This window comes from Gorilla gorilla, chromosome 1 (genome assembly GCF_029281585.2).
Source record: "Gorilla gorilla gorilla isolate KB3781 chromosome 1, NHGRI_mGorGor1-v2.1_pri, whole genome shotgun sequence".
NCBI classification, from domain to species: Eukaryota; Metazoa; Chordata; class Mammalia; order Primates; family Hominidae; genus Gorilla; species Gorilla gorilla.
The window spans coordinates 230,618,236-230,634,987 of NC_073224.2; the positions used below are offsets into that span (position 1 = coordinate 230,618,236).

General features: G+C 47.3%; 1 protein-coding gene across 6 annotated transcripts in view; it reads right to left on the reverse strand.

Annotated features, from left to right (window-relative positions):
• Positions 1-6,523: 6,523 nt before the first annotated feature.
• NMNAT1 (nicotinamide nucleotide adenylyltransferase 1) overlaps positions 6,524-16,752 on the reverse strand; it is a 47,561-nt gene continuing 37,332 nt past the window's right edge. For 3 of the 6 annotated variants that reach the window (XM_019010795.3, XM_019010790.3, XM_063702861.1), the window contains exons 4-5: positions 15,307-15,446; positions 11,901-14,174 (exon numbers count right to left, since the gene is read on the reverse strand). In XM_019010795.3, the coding sequence (XP_018866340.1) occupies positions 13,774-14,174; positions 15,307-15,446 (541 nt within the window). In that variant the 3' untranslated portion in view covers positions 11,901-13,773. Of the gene's footprint in view, positions 8,216-9,253; positions 11,339-11,900; positions 14,175-15,306; positions 15,447-16,752 lie in introns of those variants that run through there. The other 3 variants (XR_010132472.1, XR_008678748.2, XR_010132474.1) reach the window with 3 other exon arrangements.

The window sequence follows — 16,752 nt, forward strand, 5'->3', positions numbered from 1 at the left end:
GGGGATTCTAGTCTGCAGCATTTAGCCTCAGAGCAGAGAAAAGCAAAGGAGAAGGGGTGGGAATATGGGCTAACCTACATTAGCCACAAACACCGCCTAGATATGCTTGCTCCAAGACTGACTTATTGATTTTATTTTTATTTTTTTTCTTTTGAGACGGAGTCTCACTCTTTCTTTTTTTTTTTTTTGAGACGGAGTCTCGCTCTGTGCCCAGGCTGGAGTGCAGTGGAGAGATCTCGGCTCACTGCAAGCTCCGCCTCCGGAGTTCACCCCATTCTCCTGCCTCAGCCTCCCGAGTAGCTGGGACTACAGGCGCCCGCCAACACGCCCGGCTAACTTTTTATATTTTTATTAGAGACGGGGTTTCACCGTGTTAGCCAGGATGGTCTCGATTTCCTGACCTTGTGATCCGCCCGCCTTGGCCTCTGAAAGTGCTGGGATTACAGGCGTGAGCCACTACGCCCGGCAGAGAGGGAGTCTCACTCTATCGCCCCGGGCTGGAGTGCAGTGGTTCCATCTCGGCTCACTGCAACCTCCACCTCCCAGTTTCAAGCGATTCTCCTGCCTCAGCCTCCCGAGTAGCTGGGATCACAAGCGCCCATCACCACGCCCAACTAATTTTTTGTATTTTTAGTAGAGATGGGGATTTCATCATGTTGGCCAGGCTGGTCTTGAGCTCCTGACCTCGTGATTCGCCTGCCTCAGCCTCCCAAAGTGCTGGGATTATAGGTGTGAGCCACCGCACCCGCGGTATTTATTTTTTCATTTATTCTTTTTATTTTATTTTATTCTATTTTATTTTTTGAGACAGACTCTCACTCTGTCGCCTAGGCTGGAGTGCAATGGCGCAATCTTGGCTCACTGCAACCTCCGCCTCTTGGGTTCAAGCAACTCTCCTGCCTCAGCCTCCTGAGTAGCTGGGATTACAGGTACCTGCCACCATGCCTGGCTAATTTTTATATATTTTAGAAGAGGCGGAGTTTCACCATGTTGGCCAGGTAGGTCTCGAACTCCCAACCTTAAAAGATCCACCCACCTAAGCTTCCCAAAGTGCTGGAATTACAGGCATGAGCCACCACGCCCAGACTGACTATTTTTTGAGATAGAGTCTTGCTCTGTTGCCTAGGCTGGAGTGCAGTGGTATGATCATGATTCACTGTAGCCTCAACCTCCTGAGCTCAAGTGATCTTCCTGCCTCAGCCTTTTGAGTAGCTACAACTACAGGCATGTGCCACCATGCCTGACTAATTTTTTTAATGTTTTATAGAGATGGAGTATCCCTGTGTTGCCCGCGGTTGGTCTCAAACTCCTAGGCTCAAGCAACCCTCCAACCTTGGCCTCCCAAAGTGCTGGGATTACAGGTGTAAGCCACTGTGTCCAGCTCAAGATTTATATGTCAATTTCTGACCTCTCCCATGAGTTCCAGACTCAAATATAATAAAAGCTAGCAGGCCGGGCATGGTAGCTCACACCTGTAATCCCAGCACTTTGGGAGACCGAGGTGGGTGGATCACCTGAGGTCAGGAGTTCGAGACCAGCCTGGTCAACATGGTGAAACCCCATCTCTACTAAAAACACAAAAAATTGGACAGGCGCAGTGGCTCAAGCCTGTAATCCCAGCACTTTGGGAGGCCAAGGCGGGCAGATCACAAGATCAGGAGATCAAGACCTTCCTGGCTAACATGGTGAAACCCTGTCTCTACTAAAAATACAAAAAAATTAGCCGGGCATGGTGGCGGGCACCTGTAGTCCCAGCTACTCGGGAGGCTGAGGCAGGAGAATGCGTGAACCCGGGAGGCGGAGCTTGCAGTGAGCTGAGATCGCGCCATTGCACTCCAGCCTGGGGGACAGAGCAAGACTCCGTCTCAAAAAAAAAAAAAAATACAAAAAATACAAAAAATTAGCCAGGCATGGTGGCGGGCACCTGTAATCCCAGCTACGTGGGAGGCTGAGGCAGGAGAATCGCTTGAACCCAGGAGGCAGAGGTTGCAGTGAGCCAAGACCGTGCCATTGCACTCCAGCCTGGGCAACACGAGCCAAACTCTGTCTCAAAAATAATAAACTAAAAAATAAAAGCTAACATTTGGCTGGGGACAGTGGCTCACGTTCGTAATCCCAGCACTTTGGGAGGCTGAGGTGGGTGGATCGCCTGAGGTCAGGAGTTTGAGACAAGCCTGGCTAACATGGTGAAACCCTGTCTCTACTAAAAAAATACAAAAGTTAGTCAGGTGTGGTGGCACACGTCTGCAGTCTCAGCTCCTGGAGAGGCTGAGGCCGGAGAATCATTTGAACCTGGGAGGCAGAGGTTGCAGTGAGCAGAGATCGTACCATTGCACTCCAGCCTGGGGGACGGAGTGACTCTGTTGCAAAAAAAAAAAAAAAAAAAAAAAAAAGCTAACATTTGTTGAGTGCTATGTGTATTATTATTTGTTGCAAAATCCTACTTCTCCAATAGTTATTTTATTAACTCCCTTTGACAGAGCTAAAAACTGAGGCATAGAGAGGTTAACTAACTTGCCCAAGGTCATATAGTTGGCAGAGTCTGGATTCAAACCCAGGTAACCTGCCTGCACGTTCAGTGCCACCTCTCGCCTCCTACTTGACGTCTCCACTTGGCTATCTTAAAGGCATCTGAAACTTGACACAGCTAAGCTAGAAAGTGTAAGAACAAAATTTTTTCCAGCTCTCCTTATCTCCATATATTCCATTAGGCCCCTGGATGCTCAACCTAAGAATCCAGATTTGTGAATTTCCATCTTCTCTACTGGCCAAAATCCAGTCCCTCAGCAAGTCCTCTTGGTTTCTACCATCTTAACCCAAGTCCCCATCATCTCTTGCCAGGACCACTTATAAAAATCTTTCATCTGGACCTGCTGCTTCCCTTCTGAGTCCCTCAAAACAATTGTCCATACGCAGCCCCGGCAAGCTTTTAAGGAATGTAATTCAGATCTTCTCACTCCTTGCTTACAGCCCTTCACTATTGTCCTATCTTTCTTTTTTCTTTTCTTTTTTTTTGAGATGGGGTGTCGTTCTGTTGCCCAGGCTGGAGTGCAGTGGCACAATCTTGGCTCACTGCAACCTCCACCTCCTGAGTTCAAGCAATTCTGTCTCAGCCTCCCGAGTAGCTGGGACTACAAGCGCATGCCACTACACCCGGCCAATTTTTGTATTTTTAGTAGTGATGAGGTTTCACCATATCGGTCAGGCTGATCTCGAACTCCTGACCTCAGGTGATCCACCCACCTTGGCCTCCTGAAGTGCTGGGATTACAGGTGTGAGCCACCGCTCCTGGCCTGTCCTATTTTTCTTAAAAGGAAATTTGCACTCTCTCTCATGGTTAGGTTCACAAAGTCCTTCCTGGTTTGGCTCCTGGCTACTCCTCCACCAGCAGTACATCCTGTCTCCCCCAACTCAGTTCCTCTAATCACATCACACCCTTTCCTTCAGAGTCTTGGTATTTGGTGTCTCCTCTTTCTGAGATGTTTTTCCTCCTAGTTTTTGCCTGGTTAGCTCCTTTGGCTTCCAGCTCAAAAGTCACTATTAGGGGTACAGTCTTTTCTTTTCTTTTCTTTTTCTTCTTTCTTGAGACCAAGTCTCGCTTTGTTGCCCAGGCTGGAGTGCATTGGTGCGATCTCCACTCACTGCAAGCTCCGCCTCCCGGGTTCACACCATTCTCCTGCCTCAGCCTCCTGAGTAGCTGGGACTACAGGCACCCGCCACCACGCCTGGCTAATTTTTTGTATTTTTTAGTAAAGACGGGGTTTCACCGTGTTAGCCAGGAAGGTCTCGATCTCCTGACCTCGTGATCCACCCACCTCGGCCTCCCGAAGTGCTGGGATTACAGGGGTGAGCCACCACGCCCGGCCATAGGGGTACAGTCTTTTCTAGTCATGGCCTTCATGGAGAGGAATTGTCCCTAAACACCCCTGGCCTCTGCTCATCCTTTTAGGATTGGAACAACTAGGACTGAAGGAGTGCCTGGGACATGGAACTCTTGCTGCTAAAATTGGAAAAGTCCCTGGTAAACTGGAATGAATGCTTGCTCTCGGGGCAACAGCCACTGAACCATTTGTGTCAACTAGGTAGAGGTAATCTATTAAAAAATTATAATCCTAGGCTGGGCGTGGTGGCACATGCCTGTAATCCCAGCATTTTGGGAGGCCGAGGAGGGAGGATCGTTTGAGCCCAGGATTTTGAGATCAGCCTGGGCAAGATGGCAATGTCCTGTCTCTACAAAAAATAAAAAACTACCTGGGTGTGGTGGTATGCACCTGTAGTCCCAGCTACTCGGGAGACTGAGGTGGGACGATTGCTTGAACCTGGGAGGTTGAGGCTGCAGTGAGCCGTGATGGAACCATTGCACTCCAGCCTGAATGACAGACTGAGACCGTCTCAAAAAAAAAAAAAATCTAAACCTAAAGTATTTATTTACTTATTTATTTATTTAGAGACAGAGTCTCGCTTTGTCACCCAGGCTGGAGTGGGGTGGTTCAACCTCTGCCTCCCAGGTTCAAGAAATTCTCCTGCCTCAGCCTCTAGAGTAGCTGGGATTACAGGCGTGAGGCACTGTGCTCAGCCCTTTTGTTGCTTTTTTTCCGTCTTATTTTTCAGTTGGTTTAGAATGTGGACAGAAAAGTACTTGGATATCTTCAAGAACTTGAGAGTCATCTTCTCAGAACAGCCTTCCTATATGCTCCTAATACACACTTACTCCACATCACATCTCTGCTTACGTCCTTTATCATTATTATAATCCATAATTATCTTTTTTCTTTTTTATTAACTGCCTTTTCCATGAAGCTTTCCAGGGCAGAGCCCATGTTCATTTCATTCACCACTCCTGTATCTCCAGGATCTAGCACAGTGCCTGGTAAGTACTCAATAAATGTTTGTTGACTGACTGACTGGCTATGACCTTTTCCAAGGGAGAAATGCCATTTTCATTGAGAAGCCAGAGTGACATCACCGTGCCCATAATGAGCTAGCTGTTGATTCTCATAACTGTAAGACATAGATTCCAGGCTTGGTGCGGTGGCTCACGCCTCTAATCCCAGCACTTTGGGAGGCCGAGTTACGAAGGTCACTTGAGGTCAAGAGTTCGAGACCAGCCTGGCCAACAGGGTGAAATCCCGTCTCTACTAAAAACAAAAATTAGCCAGGCGTGTAATCCCAGCTACTGAGGAGGCTGAGGCAAAAGAATTGCTTGAACCTGGGAGGCAGAGGTTGCAGTGAGCCGAGATTGCGCCATTGCACTCCAGCCTGGGTGAAGAGGCAAGACTTTGTCTAAAAAAAAAAAAAAAAATCCAGCTGACTAAGAGAACAGGATATGCAGAAATCTTACTTACTTCCTATTCTTAAAATCTTATTGTTCTAAAACTTGGCCTGAAAATGAAAATCACAGAAAAAACTAATAATAATTTTAACCTTCGTGCTGGTTGGTATGGCTTCTGGCCAGCTTGAGCAAGGGTCATCTATTATGGACAGGATTTAATTTCAGCTGAAGTAGACATAGACTCCACTTGCCATAGGATAAGGAGTAATTTTTTTTCCTTTACAATTCTAATATCTTCCTAGACAGGACTCAAGATTATCTCTGGAAGGAGAAGGATAATTTATTTGGTCAAATTTGAGCCCTTTCTTTCCTTCTGTTTGGTGCTGGCAAAGTAAACCAGAAGATTACAGCCAAGACTGAAGTCCTGAACCTGTGTACAAGCACTGTTCTTCCTAGACAGCAATGGATGGGGATTGCTGAGGGCCACTTTATCATGGAACCTCTCATCTGTTGCTTGATGGAGTCTGATGCTGGTTCAACAAAGACTGGCATGGACCTTGTGGTGGACTCCACACCATCCATACCTCCCCTGCCTACTGCAAGAATGCAGTGCCAATAGGGAGTTTGGTCCAGCTCCTGAAGGTAGACCTGGATTAGTATCAGGCTAAACCAATCCCGGAAACCCTATTAGCTTAGCCAGTGATCAGCTTTAGGGAGAAGCAGGTTTAAATGACTGAATCAGCCAGTGAGATGTGATGAGGAGTTTGAAAGGGCTGTTGGGAAGGATGTTTCTTTGATTTTAACAGAGCCATGGGGAGCCATGAGGAGTCACTCCTGAACATGAACTAGGAAGCCTGGCTACTGGTGACCCTCCTATAACTCAAGGGCACTAGATTTAAGACACTGTGACTAGAAGTGTAGAGGGATGGAAAGAACCCGGGTCCCCGATGACAGTGTTGACTCACAGCACCTACAAACCTACACACCTTCCATTCTGCCCTATGTCTGTACTTCTGAGTATAGACATCCGTGTTTAGACCACTTTGAGTTGAGCTTCCTGCTACTTGCGATGAAAAAAATTCTGATACATTTTGAAGCAGGGTATTTCCCTGACCCCTTCATTGGCAGGAACTGGAATGCAGGGGTGCTGGAACTAGCCAGCCGCTTTGGCACTGGCAGGGGCCATTCCACTCACTTGGACCTGCTGTGCTCCACCCCTTATGGGAGGCGGAGCACGCAGGTGAGCGGGTGCGGGAGCTGGGGCAAGTGCTTTTGGGCACCTGAAGGAGCAAAACTTTGTGTGGGCCCCGCAGCAGCATCTGGTGAGGGTGCCTGCAACCCCTGAAGCCCCAGAAGGGGTGTTACAATGCCCTTTTAGCTTTGCTGTGGACAGCTTAAGTGTTAACAGCTCAGTGGAGGGTCAGTGTGACAGCCTTTTGCACCCGCACTTGTGGTACCCAAGTTCTTGTCCAGTGTCCAAGAGGAATGAGGTAGCACAAATGAATTGAAGATGGTAAATGCATGGAAATTTATTGCCAATGAAAGTGACTCTCAGTGGGAAGAGGAGCTGAAAAGAGGATGGAGCAAGAAGGTAATCTTCCCCTGAAGTCCAGCCATCCCTGGCTGGACTCCTCTTCCAAGCTACACCATGAAGCTGTCCCTCTGAAGTCAAGCCACTTCTTTCTGCCGTCCAACCGTAGTCTCCAACATCCAGCTGCTTCTCCTCTCTCTGCTGGCTGAGCTTGGTTTTTTTTTTAGACTGAGTTTCGCTCTATCACCTAGGCTGGAGTGTAGTAGCGCGATCTTGGCTCAGTGCAACCTCCGCCTCCTGGGTTGAAGTGATTCTCATGCCTCAGCCTCCTGAGTAGCTGGGATTACAGGCGCCCGCCACCATGACTGGCTAATTTTTGTATTTTTAGTACAGGTGGGGTTTCGCCATGTTGGCCAGGCTGGTCTTGAACTCCTGACCTCAAGTGATCTGCCCGCCTTGGCCTCCAAAAGTGCTAGGGTTACAGGCTACTGCACCCAGCTGAGCCTGGGGTTTTCATGGGCACAGGATGGGGGGTGGGCCATGGGTAGTTATGGAAAAGGCAACTTTCAAGAGGGCAAACAGGGATGTAAATGCTCACTTTGGGCCATAGTATCAGGCTTTTCAGCTCCAGGTGGGGAGCCCTCACTGGGGACCCACCCTCTTCTGCCCAGAATTTCTCTGCCTCCTTTCCTTATCAATATCATAAATAAAATCAAGGTACTTTTGGCTGGGCACAGAGGCTCATGTCTGTAATTCCAGCACTTGGAGGGGCAGAAGTGGGAGAATCACTTGAGGCCAGGAGTTAGAGACCAGCATGACAAAACCCCATCTCTACTAAGAATACAAAAATTAGCTGTGTGTGGTGGCACATGCCTGTGATCCCAGCTACTCAGAAGGCTGAGGCATGAGAATCACTTGAACCCGAGACTGTCTCAAAAAAGAAAAAAAATCAAGATACCCTTTTTTTTTTTTTTTTTTTTTGAGATGGAGTCTCGCTCTGTCACCCAGGCTGGAGTGCAGTGGCGCGACCTTGGCTCACTGTAACCTCTGCCTCCCCAGGTTCAAGCAATTCTCCTGCCTCAGATTCCTGAGTAGCTAGGACCACAAGTGCCTGCCACCATGCCTGGCTAATATTTTTGTACTTTTATTAGAGACGGGGTTTCACCATGTTGGCCAGGCTGGTGTCGAACTCCTGAACTTAGGTGATCCATATGCCTTGGCCTCCCAAAGTGCTGGGATTACAGGCATGAGTCATCACACCCAGCCAAGGTACCCTTTCTTCTTAAGCAGCTTTCTTATGATTATTTATCTATTTGAGAGCAAAATTATGGTTCAGTTTCGAACATGCTTAAGTTGCTGAAGATACAAATGTTAAATAAAATACTACTTTGGTTGGGTGTGATAGCTCACACCTGTAATCCCCACACTTTGGGAGGCCAAGGCAGGTGGATCATTTGAGGTCAGTTTGAGATCAGCTGGGCCAACATGGAGAAACCCTGTCTCTATTAAAAATACAAAAGTTAGCTGGGCACGGTGTGCGCTTGTAATCCCAGCTACTCGGGAAGCTGAGGCAGGAGAATTTCTTGAACCTGAGAGGTGGAGGTTGCAGTGAGCTGAGATCGTGCCACTGCACTCCAGCCTGGGTGACAGAACAAGACTCTGTCTCAAAAAAAAAACAACAACCAAAAAAACCATACTTCATGCTAGACCAGCTTATGAAGTGGGAAATAAGTAAGTAAATAAAAACTTTGAAAATCACTTTATGAATACTATTGTCTCAACAAAAGTGTGGCTGGAGACTTGGGTCTTCTGCTTTGGTGACACTGATACTTTTAGCTGTACTATTTCATTTTTTTTGAAACACGGTCTCAGTTACACAGGCTGGAGTGCAGTGGGGTAATCACAGCTCACTACAGCCTCCAGATCCCAGGCTCAAGCAATCTTCTCACCTCAGCCTCCCAAGTAGCTCAGACTACATGCACAAGCTACCATGCCTGGCTAATTTTATTTTATTTTATTTATTTATTTATTTATTTATTTTGAGACGGAGTCTTGCTCTGTCACCCAGGCTGTAGTGCAGTGGCGCAATCTCGGCTCACTGAAAGCTCTGCCTCCCGGGTTCACGCCATTCTCCTACCTCAGCTTCCCAAGTAGCTCGGACTATAGGCACCCGCCACCTACGCCCGGATAATTTTTTGTATTTTTAGTGAGACGGGGTTCCACCGTGTTAGCCAGGATGGTCTCGATCTCCTGACCTTGTGATCTGCCCTCCTCGGCCTCCCAAAGTGCTGGAATTACAGGCGTGAGCCACTGCGCCCTGCTGCCTAATTTTTTTAAAATTTTTTGTAGACACAGGGTCTCACTCTGTTGCTCATGCTGGGCTCAAGTGCTCCTCCTGTCTTGGCCTCCAAAGTGCTGGGATTACAGGTGTGAGCCACCGCGCTGGACTTAGTACACTTGTTTTGTTTTTGTTTGTTGAGAGGGAGTTTTTGCTCTTGTTGCCCAGGCTGGAATGCAGTGTCATGATTGGGGCTCACTGCAACCTCTGCCTCCTGGGTTCAAGCAATTCTCCTGCCTCAGCCTCCGAAGTAGCTGGAATTACAGGTGCCTGCCACCACACCCGTATAATTTTTTGTATTTTTAGTAGAGACGGGGTTTCACCATGTTGGCCAGGCTGGTCTTGAACTCCTGACCTCAGGTGATCCACCCACCTTGGCCTCCCAAAGTGCTGGGATTACAGGTGTGAGCCACCATGCCCAGCCGTGTTTTGTTTTTTGAGACAGGGTCTGGCTCTGTCACCCGGGCTGGAGTGCAATGGCGCAATCTCAGCTCACTGTAACCTCCGCCTCCTGTGCTCAAACCATCCTCTCACCTCAGCCTCCTGAGTAGCTGGGCCTACAGGCACACACCACCACACTCAGCTAATTTTTGTATTTTTGGTAGAGACAGGGTTTTGCCATGTTGCCCAGGCTAGTCTAGAATTCCTGGGCTCAAACAATCTGCTGCCTCTGATTCCCAAATTTCTAAGATTACAGGCGTGAGCCACTGTGCCCAGCCAGTACATGTTTTTTGTTTGTTTGTTTTTCTAAAGATAGGATCTTGCTATGTTACGCAGGCTGTTCTTGAACTCCTGGGCTCAAGCAATCCTTCCACCTTGGCCTTCCAAAGTGCTGGGATTACAGATGTGAGCCACCAAGCCTGGCTGAGCCACCACGCCGGCACTAGCTGATATACTTGTATTAATGTACAAATTGGACTCTAGCATTCCTCACACTGAAGTATTTATGGGTAAAATTACACATTTGGGATTTGCTTTAAAAGACTCCAGCAAAACAAAACAGGTGTAGATGAAGATTGGCAAAATGTTACGCTTGAAGTTGATGGGTACGTAGGGGCTCATTACACTATTACCACTAATTTTGTGTGTTTGCTATTTTCCCTAATGTTTTACAATGTAATTGTCAGGTTATCCATTGTTTTGGAAAAATTTATTGGGCAGCTTAACTTGATTTGGGAAACACTGTCCATGGCAAGTCATTTAGACTTGGTAAGACACATGAGGGAGAAATGGATCTGAATTCCAGTTCTGAAACCGAGGTGACAGTTTTATTAAAGGATAGCAAGGGGACAGCGATCATCCCTGCAGAGTCAAAACAGAGAATAATGGGACCAGGCACCACTATGACAGGTCAAAAACCCTATCTGGGCAGAGCGTGATGGCTCACACCTGTAATTCCAGCACTTTGGGAGGCCGAGGTGGGTGGATCATTTGAGGCCAGGAGTTTGAGACCAGCTTGGCCATCACGGTGAAACCCTGTCTCTACTGAAAATACAAAAATTAGCCAGGCGTGGTAACACACGCCTGTAATCCCAGCCCCTTGGGAGGCTGAAGCAGGAGAATTGCTTGAACCCAGGAGGCAGAGGTTGCAGTGAGCTGAGACTGTGCCACTGCACTCCAGCCTGGGCGACACAGCAAAACTGTCTCAGAAGCAAACACACATATACATACACACACACACACACACACACAAAAGTTAATTATGGCCCATATCACCTTCTCCCTCGGATTCCACTGTTCTAGTTCCAAGGAATTGCTAACACTGGGCAAGTTCAGCCTAGTCCTTCTGTGAGGACTGAATACGTTGGACTCATCTCCATCAGACTACCACAAACTGTTGTTGAAAGCTTTATTTGTCCTCACTTAGGGTAAATGAAAAATTTCAAGATTTGGCTACAACTTCATTCTTTGAAAAATAATATTTTACAGAAAGAGAGATTGGGGTACTGGCTCTGAAGACAAAGCTTAGATTCAAGCCCAGCTCACCATTTATACCAGTCCCCTGATTTTGCCGTTTCCTTATGATATAAGGCACTCAGGAGCACAAGCCAAGCACACAGTAAGTGTTCAGGAAGTGCTGACATTATGAAGTTCAAACAGCACCACTGGTAAACGAAGTTCAGATTTCAGAGGTGGAGACTGTGTATGCAGCCTCACAGCTGAGTGGATGCCGTGGTGAAATGTTTAGATCATAGGCCTTTGAGAAAAATTATGAGAATGTTAGAGGAATGGGCCTCCCTTGGCACCCAGAAATAAACATTAAAGGAGGCTATTTCATCATATAACAACTTCTGGACTTCTAGAAAATTGAAAAGAGAGGCTTGGGTAAGGAAGATGAAAGCCCTCCCACCACCCTGCACACTGACCTAGGGCATCGTTCCTTCTACTCTGTTGTTAGATCCTCATCATGGCCAAAAAAAAGCATTCTTTAACCTAAACCATCCCCATGGCTCAATCTCTACCCCTTCATCACCAAGGAAAAGCCACTTCTCTTATCTGAAAGGCCTGCTGTTCACATAGGCAAACACTACCACAAAGGCTCTCCATCATCCGAATGAAGATGCCAATCAAGGACTTTTACTGCAGGTTTGTTTGCCACATTCAAATTACACAATGTAAGGGGTAAAGGGTACAACATATAAAACCCCCAGCATCAAACAAACAAGCCAAACAAAACACCAGCATCACACATTTCCTCTAAATTCACAGTACAAAAGCAAATTATGGAAATGATGCAGGAGGGAATAAACAATGGCATATTTTCTTCACATCAGTCATTAATATTTATTCCCCTGTGAAATTCATTGTTCTAACTTCCATTATTCAAAGTGGAAGTTCTGTCCTTGGGGACACCCAAAATTATGCTATTACATGGCAGCATCAACAGCATCCTCGGCGTTGAGAGAAAAAGCCAAGCTTGTTCTCTGTACAAAGCTTGTTCTTTGTACAAAGTTGTTGCTCCATAAATAGTGCAACAATAGGATCAGGCTGGGCGCGGTGGCTCACGCCTGTAATCCCAGCACTTTGGAAGGCCGAGGTGGGCAGATCACCTGAGCTCAGGAGTTCAAGACCAGCCTGTCTAACATGGCGAAACCCCATCTCTACTAAAAATACAAAATTAGCCGGACATGGTAGTGGATGCCTGTAATCCCAGTTACTCAGCAGGCTGAGGCAGGATAATTGCTTGAACCCGGGAGGCGGAGATTGCAGTGAGCGGAGATCGCGCCACTGCACTCCAGCCTGGGAGACAGAGTGAGACTCCATCTCAAAAACAAAAAACAATAGGATTATTGTACCCTTACCAGGGCTCCTGCAAGGGTCCCCACATGCCTTGTCCAGTGAGGTCCTGAGGTCAGTAGTCACAGCTGAGCAGGGCACAGGCACTTCTGAGTAGGAAGGCATGACAGTATGAGAGAAGTTTCCAGCATTGGAACCTTTCTGCAGTTTACGTGACACTTCAGATGAACTAGGTGTAGTTTCCCAGAGGAAGTCCAAATTCAGTTCTGATAGCTTCATCTTGCTCTATCATTACTTTTCAGGACTCCTTCAACTCTTAAACTCCAAGAAGCTAAGGAGGAGAAAATGACCCTCATCTCTGTGATTTGAGGCTCCAGCCTTTCACTAACTTGGCAGATGGATCCTGAAACCTGCTAGCTGTCAGGCTTTTTTTTTTTTTTTTTGGATGGAGTCTCGCTCTGTCACCCAGGCTGGAGTGCAATGGCACGATCTTGGCTTACTGCAACCTCTGCCTCCCAGGTTCAAGCGATTCTCCTGCCTCAGCCTCCCAAGTAGCTGGGACTACAGGAGCCCACCACCATGCTCGGCTAATTTTTTGTATTCTTAGTAGAGATGGGGTTTCCCCATATTGGCCAGGCTGGTCTTGAACTCTTGACCTCATGTGATCCACCCACTTAGGCCTCCCAAAGTGCTGGGATTACAGGTGTGAGCCACCACACCCAGTCTTTTTTTTTTCCTTTTTGAGATGGAGTTTTGCCTTTTTGCCCAGGCTGGAGTGCAGTGGCACAACCTTGGCTCACTGGAACCTGTGTCTCCCGGGTTCAAGTGATTCTCCTGCCTCAGCCTCCCAAGTAGCTGGGATTACAGTTATGCAGCACCATGCCCGGCTAATTTTTTGTATTTTTAGTAGAGACTCCATCTCAAAAACAAATAAACAAACAAAAACTTATTTTAGCTTACCATTGATTTTTACTAAATTTTTTTTTTTTTTTTGAGACAGAGTCTTGCTCTGTCGCCAGGCTGGAGTGCAATGGCGCAATCTTGGCTCACTGCAACCTCCACCACCTGGGGTCAAGCGATTCTCCTGCCTCAGCCTCCCAAGTAGCTGGGACTACAGGCACGTGCCACCACACACAGCTAATTTTGTATTTTTAGTAGAGATGGGGTTTCACCATATTGGCCAGGATGGTCTCGATCTCTTGACCCCGTGATCCACCTGCCTCAGCCTCCCAAAGTGCTGGGATTACAGGCGTGAGCCACTGTGCCCAGACGATTTTTACTAAACTTTTAAGCTTTAGTTTAGGCAACAGATCACAACTTCTTTCCCCAGTTATTAACTCCCAGATTGTTTCAGATCCCCAAATGGGAAGTCTGAAATATCATGCTGTAGAATCCCTATGTCTTAGCTTCTGCAGTGTTTCTCTGCAAAGGGGCCAGGATGACCCCAGCATTCCTGTCTTCACTCTCAGAGCTGTATAAATTATGCTTTTCAATGTATTCTTGGACAAGATCTGGTACCAAGTAGCGAATGCTCTGGCCCCTTCTGAGGGCTCTCCGGATTTTTGTGGATGAGATGTCATTAGCGATCCATTCATTCACCACGTGAATGTTGCTCCGGTGTTTCCACAGCACATCCGATTCATAGATAAACTTCTGAGCATCATTTCCAGCCCGAGTAACACATATGAGCCCATAGTTGGCCACGATTTGGGTGATGTCTTCACTCTTCCACAAATTGGGAACAGCAAAGGACTCCAATAAATCTGCCCCACACAGCAGCTTGACCTTTGGCACAGCTGGGAAGAATAAAACAGAGCTTTGGGGTATGCTTTTTCTTCCCCTCTACCTCCTCCAAGTGGAAAGGGGTTTACTTTTCTAATAACCCACTGTATCAAAATGAAGATACGTATGTGCTTTTCAAGGATGAGGGTTTAGGCCGAGTGCGGTGGCTCTAGCCTGTAATCCCAGCACTCTGGGAGGCCGAGGCGGGTAGATCACTTGAGGTCAGGAGTTTGAGACCAGCCTGACCAACATGGTGAAATACCGTTTCTACTAAAAATACAAAATTAGCCGGGTGTGGTGGCGCATGCCTGTAACCCCAGATACTTGGGAGGCTGAGGCAGGAGAATCACTTGAACTCGGGAGGCAGAGGTTGCAGTAAGCTGAGATCGTGCCATCGCACTCCAGCCTGGGCAACAAGAGCAAAACTCTGTCTCAAAAAAAAAAAAAAAAGAATGACAGTTCAGTTTTTATGAGATTTTATTTTATGAGAATCAGATTCCCAAAAGAGACCCAGGACACCTCAAAGATTAGAGACCACTGCAGGAGAAATAAGCTCCGAGTGCCTTTTACTCTCCTTCACTTCATGCAACTAACAAGGGGCATTTTCCAGACACCCACAAGTATGCAATATAAAATGAAAATAAAGGCCAGGCATAGTGGCTGACACCTGTAATCCTAACACTTTGGGAGGCCAAGGCAGGAGGACTGCTTGGGGCCCGGAGTTCAAGACCAACCTGGCCAACATAGCGAGACCCCATCTCTAAAAAACAAAAAAAATAAGGCCCAGGCGCTGTGGCTCACGCCTGTAATCCCAGCACTTTGGGAGGCCGAGGTGGGTGGATCATGAGGTCAGGAGATCAAGACCATCCTGGCTAACATGGTGCAACCCCGTCTCTACTAAAAATACAAACAAATTAGACAGGCGTGGTGGCAGGCACCTGTAGTCCCAGCTGCTCAGGAGGCTGAGGCAGGAGAATGGCATGAACCCAGGAGGCAGAGCTTGCAGTGAGCTGAGATCATGCCACTGCACTCCAGCCTGGGTGATAGAGCGAGACTCCATCTAAAAAAAAAAAAAATACACAGGGGTTTGCTCAGCTACAGAATCTTATCAACTCTAGTCCGTGGGTCCTGCTAAAACATACAAACCTTTTGTTTTTGGCTCTAGGGATTTCTTTTGACTAGAATCTTGTGTTTCAGTCCACTTCCTCTTCCTTCCAGGCCTTTCTAGAGTAGGTGAGTTCTGCTGGTGATCACAGTCACTAGCCTCCAATTTCTCTTGATGGTGTCTATAAAACAACAAAACAATAGAATATTTCTCTTTCTCACATGCTCCATTAGAATATATCATTAACATTATTTATAGCTGGGCACAGTGGCTCACACCTGTAATCCCAGCACTTTGGGAGGCCGAGGTGGGCGGATCACGAGGTCAGAAGATCGAGACCATCCTGGCTAACACGGTCATACCCCGTCTCTACTAAAAATACAAAAAATTAGCCGGGTGTGGTGGCGGGCACCTGTAATCCCAGCTACTCGGGAGGCTGAGGCAGAAGAATCACTTGAACCTGGGAGGCAGAGGTTGCAGTAAGCCAAGACCGCACCACTGCACTCCAGCCTGGGCGACAGAGTGAGACTCCGTCTCAAAAAAAGAAAAAAAAAAAAGAATATCATTAACATTATTTATTTATTTATTATTTTGAGATGGTGTCTTGCTCTGACGCCCAGGCTGGAGTGCAGTGTGTGATCTCAGCTCACTGTAACCTCTGGCTCCCGGGTTCAAACAATTCTCTTGCCTCAGCCTCACGAGCAGCTGGGATTATAAGGGCGCACCACCATACTCAGCCAATTTTTTTTGTATTTTTAGTAGTGACGGGGTTTCATCATGTTGGCCAGGCTGGTCTTGAACTTCTGACCTCAAGCGATCTGCCCGCCTCGGCCTCCCAAAGTGCTGGGATTATAGGTGCCTGGCCAACATTATTTATTATATGCCACACATTACACTGAATCCTTTACATGGATTATCTGATTAAGTCTTCTCAACATAAGATGGCTGTTGTGGAAGACTAAAAAAATTAAAAATCTTCTCGACCAGGCGTGGTGGCTCACACCTGTAATCCCAGCACTTTGGGAGGCCAAGGTGGGTGGATCACCTGAGGTCAGGAGTTCGAGACACAGCCTGACCAACATGGAGAAACCCTGTCTCTGCTAAAAATATAAAATTAGCCGGGTGTGGTGGCACATGCCTATAATCCCAGCTACTCGGGAGGCTGAGGCAGGAGAATCGCTTGAACCCAGGAGGTGGAGGTTGCAGTGAGCCATGATTGCGCCATTGCACTCCAGCCTGGGCAACAAGAGCAAAACTCCGCCTCAAAAGAAAAAAAAAAATCTTCTCAACATCCTATATCATAAATATTATTATCTCCGTAAGGGAAGGAGAAGGGAGGCTTACAGTTGCTACTCCAGCTCCTAGCAGAGTCTATGAGGAGGCATTCAATAACAATTTTTTTTTTTTTTTTTTGAGATGGAGTCTCACTCTGTCGCCCAGGCTGGAGTGCAGTGGCACGATCTCAGCTCACTGCAACCTCCGTCTCC